The sequence below is a fragment of the Rattus norvegicus genome, chromosome 1 (assembly GCF_036323735.1).
Source record: "Rattus norvegicus strain BN/NHsdMcwi chromosome 1, GRCr8, whole genome shotgun sequence".
NCBI classification, from domain to species: domain Eukaryota; kingdom Metazoa; phylum Chordata; class Mammalia; order Rodentia; family Muridae; genus Rattus; species Rattus norvegicus.
The window spans coordinates 151,430,286-151,443,341 of record NC_086019.1 but is presented as its reverse complement, the minus strand read 5'-3'; the positions used below and the strand labels follow the sequence as shown (position 1 = coordinate 151,443,341).

Below are 13,056 nucleotides of genomic sequence, written 5' to 3'. Positions count from 1 at the left end.
GACTTTTTTTTTAAGAGTCTCGTGTTTGTTCCCCTGTGTATGGTGACAGAGGGCTCCAGCAAGCCAATGAAGAACATAGGGGTGTCAGGTAGCACTCTAGCAGAGAGACCATAGTACACCCAAACATTTAGAATATTTTTCCAGCTGGGTGTGTTAATCTCAGCTCTCCAGAGTCAGAGGCAGGTGGATTTTGATGAGTTTAAATCCAGGTCTATATACTAAATTATATCCAAACCAGGGCTACATAGCAAGAGAGAGAAAGAGAGAGGGGTGTGGGATACTGTTTTCCTTTTAATGAATGGGGAGGGGACTCTTCAAAACTACAGAAATGGGGGAAAGTTAAAAAAAACTGATTAAAAAAAGGCTATATAAAATGACTGGTTTTCAAATCATAAGAATGTGTTGAGCCCATTAAGACAGAAAGTAATCTGTTCAAAGAAATGAGGTACCTCTCTCCTCAAAGATTGTAGAGACTAACACCTCAGTATACATCCTTCCAAAGGATTCAGCCAACATGAGTCTTCTAATATATAAAAATGATTTGAGTTGATAGGGATCAATGTTTAATTTTCATATCAGGGGTCAGATCTCTGTGTGTCTTTAATTGAGTTAGAGTCAAGAGTAGGTTTATAGGCAGAGGCTCCTATTCAGCTATATCCATGTATGTTTCACACATTAGTCTCTCTTACTTTCTCTTTCTTTCTTTCAGATTAACACATTAGATGGAGACAGTTGGATTTCATCCCCGACAAGTGGCTTATGTGAGTATTTTACTTATCAAAGTAGGCCTGACCTTCAGGTTCTTCCAGCATCCCTTGGTCCCTACCTGGTGCACGAAGCCCTCTATCCTGAACTTTGCAGCCTTGGAGCAGGGCTGCCCTTCCCCCAGAGGCTCTTCCCTATATAATCCAGACATTTTGTTCTCTTGTCCCTCCTCTCTTCTGACCCTCTGTGAGAACTTTCTATCTCTTCCCCCTCTCCTCTGTCTCCTGTCACAAGGCTGCTTCCCTGGCCAGTGAACTTGCATCCCCTAACAAACGCAGCTTCCCAATAAACCTGAGATAGAGATAGATAGATAGATAGATAGATAGATAGATAGATAGATAGATAGATAGATAGATAGATAGATAAGATAGATCTGTGATCTGGCTTGAATTGGCTTATTTTGCAGGTGGAGAAATAACTTATCAAAAACTTCATGTGATAAGGCAATGCCAACCCTGTCTCTCCCTTCTGCCTCGTCTCCAAGCTCAAATTTAGAAAAGAAACAAACTGTTGTAGACACTGCCCAGGATTAAGCTAAACCCAGTCACCTGGAATTAATTAAATGAATCTTCTTTGGGGGGAGAGGAGGTGGGATATGTGACAGCCTTTATTCTATTCACAAGAAAACTACAGTTTAGAACTGTCTTTGCTACTCAGACTGAGAGGGGAGACCAGAAGTGTCACTCTTGTGACACGCGTACTAGTGATTTCCTAGGTCTGAGGCACGTGGAATGTCCCAGTGTTCACTCACTACATATTCCCTGAGAGCCTTCCATGAGCGTGGCACTAAGTTTGGTTCATTTCCAAACACTACTGGGTAAAGTGTGACAAAAGAAACAGGACAAAGCTTTTGTCTATCTCTTGAAGTCCTTAAACAGAGCAGTCCAAAACGTCAAGGGCAGGAGCAGGTAAAACAGTCCTTTGCAGGCGGTGGGGTTGGGGGAGGGGCAGCTTGCTAGGTCCCAGAGTATGAGCTCAGCACGATTTTTAAAAACAAGAACCTGTCAGACTTGAGTGAAGGATCAAGAAAGCAGATCTCTATTTGCTTGTAAGAAATCAAAGCAAATAAAACAAGTAGAAACACCAGGAGCAAGTTTCCTTGAATATATAAGTTGTGAGATAATCAGGAAAGTAAGTGTAAAGTTAGAAGTTCTCAGCAGCTCAAGTTTCAACTTAGCGGCCATGGCTCGGATCCCCCAAGGGACCGTTCGTCAGCTCTTAACTCTCCAGTCACCCATAAGTGCCGGACCCGCGGCAAGCACCCAGGGACCGAAAAGGACGGGTCGGGATCACAGAAAGCGGCTTACCCATTACCGAGCAGTTAATGTGACTTCGGGGATGTCTAGGGCCCACCTGGAAAACCCAGGTACCCAGCAGGTCAGGGTAAGTGCAGTTGGCAGGAGTGTCGGAGCTCACGGTGCAGACTCCCAAAAGCACCAGCAGCAGGGCGGCGCGCAAGGAGTGGGTCCACGGACCCATGGTTGACGGCGCCCGGAGAGCAGATGGCAGAGAAAACAACAACTAGAACACTACGCGATGGGAGTCAGGCGACCCCTGTGGCTCGCGCCCTAAAATACCCAAGAGCCCGGAAACCCTGGGTCCTGGGGCGGGGTTACAGGACGCTGAGAACAGAACGAGGTGGGGGAGGAGCGGCCAGGCTGGGAGGACAGGGGCTTGGAGTGACTGAGATGTGGGGAGGGCCAGGGTGTGACTAGGTGAGGCAGCACTAGGTGGAAAGAGCTGAGTGAGATAGAATTACCTGTGGCCTGAGGAAGTTAGTGATCCTGTAGGGTGGGGACAAGCACCAGCATGAGGAAGGAGGATAGTGGCCTTTGGGGACCTCTGCCTTTCTTTCACGGGACCCTGAAGCTGAGGACTCTGTTGCTGTGTTTTGTAATGTCAGTGTGATTAAAATAGAATCTACCCTGTGCCAGGACAAGGTTGACAAGAGGCTTAAGTCTACGGAGGCTAATTCTCTTTCCCTTGGTTTTGGCCGCTTTCCTGCATTTCTGACTCCTGTGGGAAAAGTTTACTAGCTAACCTGAGCCACTCGTTTGAGAATTTCTGTTCTATTTCACAACTCTACCTTCCTATCTTCAGGGTTTTGTTTCGCCTCCTGTCTGTCTACTTACCAGAAGATTTCAATTGTAGTGCATATTTACAGGTTTGGTGAATCCGTTTTTTTTCCCCCTCTCTGGAACTTTATAGGATTTAGTTGAATGGGGGTGAGGGGGGTGACAGGGGATGATGACATTGTTCAAGCCTTCTGTTTTCGGAATGAAAGCAAGAGGTAGAGAAAGAGGAAGTAACTTGCTCAGAAAGATGGTCTTCTGAGCTCGGTGTCAGGCTTTCCCCAGGGTGAGTTCCTGTGAGCATGGTTGCACCTTTCCTCCTCTGTGGGGTCTTGCCCGCATTTGTTAAGTAGCAGTCATTAGGGAAGCCTCCTCCTCTGGGGAGAGCTGTTCTGAGTTGCCTGGCTGTTGTTGGCTGGGATCATGTTCTTGCTGAGCTAATTTGAGAATACAGAGATGAACCAGGCAGACTTGATGAGCCTCTTTGCCTTACTATGTTTATGCACTTTTTTAAACCTCATCCTACAGATCACAGGTATTTACACGCAGGCCTTTTTTTTTCTTTCTACTGAGTACAAGCAGTCTGAGGAAGCAATGTGTTTGAAGAGCAAACCACTTCTGTCTCTAAATTCTGATTTAAAAGCACTCAGACTTCTAAGCCAGAAGGCACACTTTGATAGGGGTCCTTCTTGATAACTAAGGGGCTAGAGTGTTCTTTCATATGAAATTAGGCTACAAGAGCTAAATATGGAGGCGCTGACACCTTTTAGATCTTATAAGCCTTTATAGGATTAAGAACTGACATTGTATAATTAAGCTAGCATTTTTAAAAGTCCCATTACAGACTACCATCACTTTCCTAAATTTCTACAGTCTGTCATTCTTGAAACATTAAACATTTTACTAAATGATCTATATTGTAGATGTAAATGTGGGATCTGAGAATTTCTTTGATGGACATAATCAAAGTAGAATACTTACTTATTAGAAAAAATTTAAGCAGCCTTTCTAAAATCAATGATAAATAAAAATTGTGGGTCACTTTGGATTAATGAATACATCCTGATATTAGGAAATGAAGATTTAGAGAGTCAAATCACTTGTTAAATGTCATTGCCAGTTAGGGAGAATCAGCAAGAAACATGTGCAGTTTGCGTGCCCCAAAATTCAGTATATGTTGAATGATAAGAGATAACATGAGTTTCTAAGTACTTGTCCTTGGCCTTCCACAACCATAGGGAGGACTGAGAGGCAGCACTGCAGAGTGTGATTCCTGAAGTGTAGTTCCACGGCCAGTTTATGAGAAATGCAAATCCCTGAGTCTTACCTTATACCTCTGCCAAACCAGATAGTGTTGAGGTAAATTCCAGCAGTATATTTTCAAAGTATTTTAGATGATACAAAATCAATTTGAGGTTTAGGGAATACCACACACAGCACAAGCTGTTGTAGATCTGGTATTGCATCTCCTCCACTTCCTCCTCCCCCCTCCTTGTTTAATCTATAAAATGTACATAATTACACCTCCTATTTCTATCTCACCTGGTTTACAGTGACTAAGTGAGTCAGTGATAGATATCTTCAGGTATCACACATTTGCCACAGTATATATTTATGTATTTATGGTTTTAGGACTGTTTTTCTTCTTTCTTAAGCTTTTTTTTGTTACACTTACATGTTGATTTTGAGTATGGAGGAGATACTTATAGGATGGAGTCAATTCTATCCTTCTACTGCATGGGTCCCAAGGCTTAAATTTATATATTCAGGTTTGGTGGCAAGCACTTTTATCCAGTGTTATTAGAGTTTTACTGCTGTGAACAGACACCATGACCAACCAAGGCAACTCTTATAAGGACAAAATTCAATTGGAGCTGGCTTACAGGTTCAGAGGTTTAGTCCATAATCATCTAGGCAGGAACATGGCAGCATCCAGGCAAGTATGGTACAGGAGTAGCTGACAGTTCTACATTTTCATCTGAAGGCTACTAGCAGAAGACCAACCCACAGACAACTAGGGTCTTAAAGCCAACATCCACAGTGACAGACTTACTCCAACAAGGCCACATCTTCTAATAGTGCCACTCCCTGTGCCAAGCCTATACAAGACATCACACTATATAAATTTCTATTAGACATCGTCATGGTGGTAAGTAGACCTCTAAATCCTAGTTTCCAAAATAACTCCCAACATGCAATTAATTCTCCCCATATTTGTTAAAAGAATGAATAATAATGATATTTGGCATCATGATTCCATAATCTCTGCCTTGTGAATGAATGTGAAAAGCATCGTACTTGAATTCACATCCAAATAAAAGAACTTAGAGGCAGAGAGAACATGGGACATATCAACTCTAGTTGTGGGATTTGGTGTTACAAATCGTTCTGGCATTGGTGATAATAACAATATTAAATTTGTATTTAGTGTGTTAATTTTACTAAGGCAATATACCAGCCTATTTAATAAAAAGCACCAAAGCAATAAACACAGGCCATTCTATATAATAAGTATGGTATAATTCTACAAGGTAGCTATTTTGGAATTTGATCTTATTCTTAGTAAAGTTGAGGCTTAAATGACTTACCTGAGACTAATGTCTACAAAACAAAAAGCATGTATAGAAACAAAAAAGGGAACATGTATAGACAGAGCCAAGACAAGGCAGGCAAAGAAGGTAGGACTTAGAATTGGAAGGGAGGTGCTCATAAGGAGAGGTCTGAGGTAATCACAGTCAGTCCAGCAAGGAATTTGGTTTCCAGAATAGCCCATACAGAAGTGCAGTTTGCGCAGAAATGGTCAATCTCTGACATGGGAGCTGTACTTTCAGTGGCTGGTTTGACTAGGAAACTGAGATGGATCCTGGAGTCCTGAAGTGAGCACAACCCCAGTAGGTGCTTTTTAAAAAAAGTGGAGTCACTGTGTGTGGCCCCTGTGGTGTCACTCTGGAGAGACATGTCCAAAATTATCCTCAGCAATAAAAAAGCAGTAACAGTTTATTGGGCACTTATAATGTCCTGCCTGGGTTTGGTACTTTGTTTCTATCCTTATTGCTACATAGCTTTTAAAAACTCCACATCCTGCTGCATTCGTGTGGTTCCTTCTAATGGTATGATTGACTTTTCTTCCACACTTCATGCTTTTGTACTATAGAATTCTATTAATCTTGTATGTCAAGATTTATCACAAAGATCAGCCGATATCTTCCCATTCATTTCCTCAACAAACTAGATGAAAGAACAGAAGGCAGAAGGAGAGAATCATAAACAGTCACCTGATCTGAACAGCCTAAAGATAGTTCCTGAAGGCTATCTTTGTAATGCTTCCTGCTCAGTTAGCTGGACTGCTGATTATTTCTAAAACTCTTCTCAGAGTGCCCTTGCTTCCCTCCTCCCTTCTTTCTTGTGATGAGACCACACTATGTAGCTTTGGGTGGCCTGGAACTCAAGCTCACCACGTAAACCAGGATGGCCTGCTACTCATAGACATTTGTCTGCCTCTGCTTCGCAAGTTCTAGAATCAAAGGAGTGCCGTCATGTTCATCTTCAAGAAAACTCCAAGATAACACTTCATCGACTATGAATGGGAAATGGGTTTTTGTTTTCTTAAAACATTCAGCATCAATGGCAATAACATGAAATAGAACTGGACATGTTGGGTAGGATCCCCAAGCATCAACTCTGAGAATGTCCTTGGTAGAGGCCAGAAGAGCTCCTGGTCTTTCTGTCTTCATCTACACAATGAGCACCTCTGCCTAGAGACTGCACTTAACTATATGACTATGTGACTGCTGGCTGAAACCAACAAAAGGCCCCTGAACACTTGGTTGGACCAACAGGACTGACCAGCTAATCCCCCTTAACCTCACTTCTGTTTCTGTCATAAGCCCTTGATAAAGCTCCACTAAACTAGCAGTTCAGTGGTACTCTATGTCCTGGGAACCACACTTCTCCATCTCCTTGTTTTGTTTTGTTTTTTTTCTTTTTTCCTTTGTTTTGTTCCCACCTATAAATCTATAAAAAACTTCTCTCTAAACCTGGTCCTCTATGGTCCATGCATTTCATTCTTCAAATTATTGAAACAAGAACCTGAAAAACACTGGCTTAGGGGAGTTTCCAGACACCTAGCCACACCTGCCTCACCTTCCCCTACAGCTAGCCCCACTCAAGTGCGAGAGAAGCTTTGCACTTTTCAAAGGCTTGCAGTATCCTCCTATCAATAACAATAAAATGAAGTCACCGGGTGACATACTTTTTTCAAAGCCAGCAGTGTGTCTCATCACAGTAGTGACGCATCCTGAGGCAAGCGCCATCGAGTTGTTGGCAAATATCATGGAATATTTTCATAAAAACTCTGTTTATCTAGCCAGATGTTTCCAACCACCCTGACACGTTGATCCTTTAAAGTTCCTCATGTTGAGGTGACCCCTTACTATAAGTTATTTTTGTTACCGTCTTGAATTTTGTTACTGTTGTGAATTGTAATGCAGATATCTGATATGCAGGATACATAATATGTTACCCTTATGAAAAGGTCATTGAATCCCAAAAGGGTTGTGACCTACTGGTTAAGAACCTCTGATCTAGACCAATGACTCTATATAATCTTCTGCTTCAATGAAGAGACATAGTAAATACAAGTTTGACAAAGCTGTTGCACTACTAACATGGTTGATATAGTACGCTATTTACAGTAATCCTCCCTTAGTAATAATTGGAAGACTTGCCTTGGATGCAGTGTGTGGCCACAGTGTCCCGGATCTAGAATGCCAGCACTTGAAAGGCTAAGACTAAAGGATGAAGACATCATAGCCACTTTGGATTACAACTCAGACATCATCATAAAAACAAAAAGACAGGTGTTTGCTCTCAGTACTAAATAGCATTGCCATGTGATTCATAAACTTGCTTTTACATGACTGGCAGCAGTGTTTACTTATTGTAGCCCCTCCCCATAAACGCATGAATAATATACTGGGAGAATAGCTTAGCTACAATAACTTTCTATCTGACATCCTGTGAAGGAACCTGTCTCAAAATTGTGTATCCTTGCTTACAAGATAGCAGAGATAGGCCAGCAGAGAACACAGCATGAATCTAATAATGGAAGACCACAGAGCACACACTCCCTGTTAGTTCTGTCTTGCTTGCTTCATTTTTGACTATAAAGTATGAAGTATCTACAGTTTTATTCAGATAATGTACGAAAAGATACCTTTGAATTTGGTAGAATCGTGAGCATGTCATTTTAAAGAAATATTCTTCATATTTTAGTAGATTAAGTAGTATATAATGTAGCCACCTTTTAGGTCAATCTGAGAGTAATCTTCTGATGACAGATTAGAAAACAGAAGCTTAGAAAAGTAAGTGATTTTTCTGTGGGTTCGCGACTGGCAACTATAAAAATAATAACGAAATGAGGGCATGAGGTTTTAAATTCGAACTCTAGAATGCAATGAAGAAAGTGAGGCTTCTCTAATGACTAATGCAGTCGAATACAAAAGAAGAGAAACAGGTTTTCCAAGTGAGCTGTTCAGACTGGAAGCAGCTGAGCTGTGAAGTGCTGAGCTAATGTCAATTATGACCCCGCTCCCAGTCCACTATCTGCATGGACTGCATCAGCCTGGGCCTTTGAATCAACACTTTAAGAAGCATCTATTCCATCAAGAGTCAGATTTTCCCATGGGTCACCGAACCTGATGACCTCCTTGGCTGAGCATGCGCCTTGTCCAATGTACCATCATCACTTCTTGCTGTTACCCACAGCAACTACTTCCTATGCTCACTAACTAGTCTTTGAACTGATGCACAACACAAGACCTCATATTTCCAGCCCCTGTGTCTCCCTGCCCCTTTCTCATCCGATCTGCAGTGTACCCTAGAGATCTTTACCACCCATTTTTTTCCTTTATCAAGTAACTCCCCTGTTTAAAACACCTCACTCAGTTGTTTTTGGCTTTGGTTTTTGGTTTTTTGTTTTTAAATCATTTTGGAACAAACTCCTATGATCCCTCTGTGTCTGACCTCACTAACCCTTTGTTCCTCTGGTTGCTCATTGTCTTAAAACATTTGACAATCAAGCTGTCCAGATCCCTTTTCTCTTTCTTATCTTCCTGTCTTTCTGTCTTCTCTGCCTGAAATATTTCAACATGTTTTTAATGACAGCTCATTTGCACTGCTTGGGAAATTTTTATTGTAAATAATTTACTTCCTCAGTGGCTCCTCCTTAAATGGCTGCTAGTTAACTTTATTACTTTATCTGTAAATATTTCTTAAAGCCACGTGTAATTAATTTCCCTGCTCTCCTGAAACAGAAACACCAAGCTACCTGAGATTTGATTGTCTCATCGAGAGATCTCCAGTATTATTAAATGTCAATTGAAAGAATACCACTTTACTCTCCGGATTTCAGAATCAGGTTTGTCAGGAGCAGATTTTTACTGGATTAATATTAGGATTAACAAATGATTAAATTTGGTATCTCTTACTCTGTACTGTTCACTTTCAGACAAATTCATCCAGCATAAGAGAGAAGTTGTAAAAGTTGACCCTACACTACTTAACAAAGAAGACTTTCGTGAAAAAAACCATTGGGCAATAGGACAGCTAAGCTATGTGTCATCGTTTTACTTTCAAAGCTTTGCAGTTTAGGTTGGCTTCCTTTTATTGTTATAAGCAATGCCAGGATGAAAAGATAAATTCAACCAAGTGAATTCTGAAACAGCAGAATTACATCTTTACAAGAAGAGACCAGAACCAAGCTAGCTGGCCTACAGTGGCAAAAGTGAAGGTCAAGTCCCCAAATGCAGAAAATTCTTTCCTTTTCAGAATCAGATCCCTTCCTCAGTTAATGACATGGTGAGTTTAAACATTTAATTTCACTAATAATTGAAAAGACAGAGGGATTCATGTGTTACCCTCCACAGTTTTACAGTGAATGGGTAGATAGATAATACATGCATGATAGATAGAGAGAGAGAGACAGATGATAGATAGATAGATAGACAGACAGACAGACAGACAGACAGACAGACAGATAGATAGAACGAACTTTAGATCTCCCATTAAAATTATGAAATCTGACAAGAGGGCTGGAGCGGTGGCTTAGTAAATAAAGTGCTTGCCCTGTAGCTATGAGATTCTGATTTGTACTCCAGAGCCCCTCCTCCACGTAACAAACCAGGAGTAGTGGTGCCGGCTGTTAGAGCATTGGGCAGGCACAGACAGGAGGTACCTGGGTACACTGGCAGTTAGCCTAGACAAACTTTAGGGTCAATGAGAGACCCTGAGGTTTTAAAATAAGTTATTTTGTGAAGCGTTTAGAACATCTGTGCCATAGATTATACACTGAAAGCAATATTCTTTTAATACACACATACACACACACACACACTCATGCACACACACACACTCACAAACACACTGATTATGCCAATTAAATGGTAACATGTTCAATATATTTCCCCTCAATCTTGTTTTCATTCCTAGTAAAATACTTTCATTCTTTAAATTACATTATAGAGATCTTCTCATTCAAGCAACTGAATTAATTTACAGGAAGTAATTGTATAGTACTAAAGATCAATAATAAATCTAACAATTTTCTTATTTTGGACATTTGAGTTTATCTCTGGGTACTTCAGCATTATCATTCTTTAGCACTGTAAACAATATCATAATACAATTTCTTGAACATGTATCTTCCCTAAAAAATACTTTCATTTTTCTTAAAAAGTAACAGTTCTTAAAAGATACTATTTTTTATTTATTTGTGTGTGTGTGTCACGCACACACACTCACATGCCCAAGTATACATGAGGAGGTAAGAGGACACTTTGCAGGAATCAGTTCTCTTCCACCATGTGAGTTACAGGAAGTAACCTTAGAACATCAGGTTGCTGACAAAAGACTTTTATTTCCTGAGCCATCTTGTCAGCCCCAGGTGCTTTTAATTGTATAGGAAAGTAGCTGGAGTAATTACAAGGAATCCACAGTGATCTCTATCCAGAACAACCCTCAGAAAGCCAGTTGTCTCTCCCGGGTTCACAAACTTCTACCGTGCTCGCCAGGATGCTGCTGACTACCTCCTTTCTCTAAGTAGTTTTAAGTATTTCAGATTGTTAAAAATTTGCTTGAAATATTTCAGATACTTAATTATTTAATTATCACCTTGCATTTCTCATTGGTTTGTGTGAACTTTTAGTAATAAGGATATATTAGGCTCTATATTTTCTTTTGAGAAAAACTACATCCCTTACTGCTATTTTTTTATAATTTAAAAAATATGGCATATTGGATTCTCAGCTTCCTCTGTATGTTATTTAAGAGAATCTATTTCTTGTGTTATGAAGTTATTTTTAGTGTAACATTTTGTTATTAGGTCCTGACTGTGGCCTATAGAGTCTAATTTACGATTTTGTTAATATTTTCTCTGTGGTAAGTTGATTTATCAGTTTATAAAACAAACATATAAAAAAGTTATACTCTTTAATGTTCAAAATAATGCATTACCAATTGAGTGTGTCCTTTCTGTAACCTTTTTCAGGATGTCAGGAGGTCAGAAGAGGGTTAGAATCTAATTGAAGTATTTCTTGTTAATTTCAAATCAACTTTGCAGTTTATCAAATTGTTCTTAATATATTTAGTTGCTGTGCTATTTACTCTATTTACCTATTTTATTTTTAAATCCAAGAGTGCTTTTGATGTGTTGGCCAAGAAAGATAGATTGCAACATTGTGAAAACTTAGAGGAACAACTGATGGGCGGTTAGATTCAGTCTTGGATGTTTTTCTCCCCCTCTCTGGACTCATATATACTACATGATTTTAAAAACATGGTGTTTGTTTATTGATAAATGTTCTAAAAATAGTTTTCTTTCCTGGAATTTGCACCTAAGCTTATAGCTCTAATATTCCTCCAAGTGCTCGATCGTTCGCCAGTCCGACATGACTATCTGAGAGGAAGTTGAGAGAATGTACACGGAACAGAAACTTTTACCATGGGCTGCTTTAGTTTTAACATTTCCAATATAATTTTTTTGACTTTCAGATTTTAGGAAACCTATGTTCCAGGGAGAGACAGTGAAGAATATCCTCCGTCTCGTACACTGGCTGAGGCCGTTCCTGCTTTAACCTGAATCTGATCTCCTTGATAGAATATGCTGGTGGAAAACTACCCAACCCTGTTCTAGGAACCAAAGGTCACGATGTCCGAGCCAACTTAAGCCTTGCCTTTGTTCAAACTGTTTGTGTGGAACTCCCTCCAGTGAACCCCTTATCTTACTTTCTATTAAAACTGCTTGCCTCAAACTGTTTACTTCTGCAAAGCCCCCCTGCAGCTGCTGAGTCAGAGGCCAAGACAGTCTCTGCTAGTACAAACCCAGAGTTCTAGAGACTCAGATCCCCAAACTGGGGTAGGATCCCAGACTGCTAGATAAAATAAAGACTTTTAATTGGCTATACACTGTGTCTGAGTGGTCATCTCTGGTAAGTTCCCCCTAGCATTTCTGACTCATACAGGGAGCACAGTAACAACACGTGCCTTATCGGTGAACTAAGAACAGAGAAACTGAATTAAAAATGAGAGCAGTAGGGCAGGAGAGATGACTCAGTGGAGCAATTGCTAGACCCACAGAAGGCAGCTCACAGTCGCCTTTCGCTACAGTTCCAGGGTATCTGACACTGACTTCTGGCCTCTGCAGGACCTGTAAACACTCGGTACAAATAAACACATACATTCTCTCTCTCTCTCTCTCTCTCTCTCTCTCTCTCTCTCTCTCTCACACACACACACACACACACACACGAAATATATTTAATAAGTGGGAGCAAAGAGTCAGAAAGTATAAGAAAGTCCTAATAGTGATTACCATTATTGAGGGTCTAAGATATTCAGACACTATGCATATTGGATCACAGCATGTAATCCTTAAATTGCAAAAAATAATGTGTAAATGCTAAGGGCTGGGAGTTTTGATCTGTGGTAAAGGGTTTGGCAAAAGGCAGGAGGGTAGAACTTGGGTATGAAATGCTCTAACAATTCACACCCCAAACAGTATATTTGAACACTTGGTCTGCATGTGGTTGAGCTCTTTTGGAACACCATAAAGTACTTATGAATTTGGGGGAAGTCTCTCTGAAGAAAATGGGTTGCTTTGGGTTGGCATTATGGGTTGTAATTCAGCCTGTGTTCTGGCTAGGCTTTCTTCTCTGATTTCTGA

General features: G+C 40.5%; 1 protein-coding gene and 1 long non-coding RNA gene across 3 annotated transcripts in view; one reads left to right on the top strand and one right to left on the bottom strand.

The window, feature by feature from the left end:
* The window catches only part of Ctsc (cathepsin C), a 31,571-nt gene extending 29,089 nt beyond the window's left edge, over positions 1 to 2,482 (bottom strand). Inside the window, exon 1 of one of the 2 annotated variants that reach the window (XM_008759637.4) lies at positions 2,073 to 2,482. In XM_008759637.4, the coding sequence (XP_008757859.1) occupies positions 2,073 to 2,244 (172 nt within the window). In that variant the 5' untranslated portion in view covers positions 2,245 to 2,482. The remainder of the gene's footprint in view (positions 1 to 2,072) is intronic. The other variant, NM_017097.2, reaches the window with a different exon arrangement.
* Positions 2,483 to 2,722: 240 nt separating this feature from the next.
* On the top strand, positions 2,723 to 12,546 carry LOC102554680 (uncharacterized). The gene is made up of 3 exons (XR_005499289.2): positions 2,723 to 9,255; positions 9,346 to 9,695; positions 11,886 to 12,546. It is a non-coding gene; the product is annotated as an uncharacterized LOC102554680 (long non-coding RNA).
* The last annotated feature ends 510 nt before the right edge of the window (positions 12,547 to 13,056 follow it).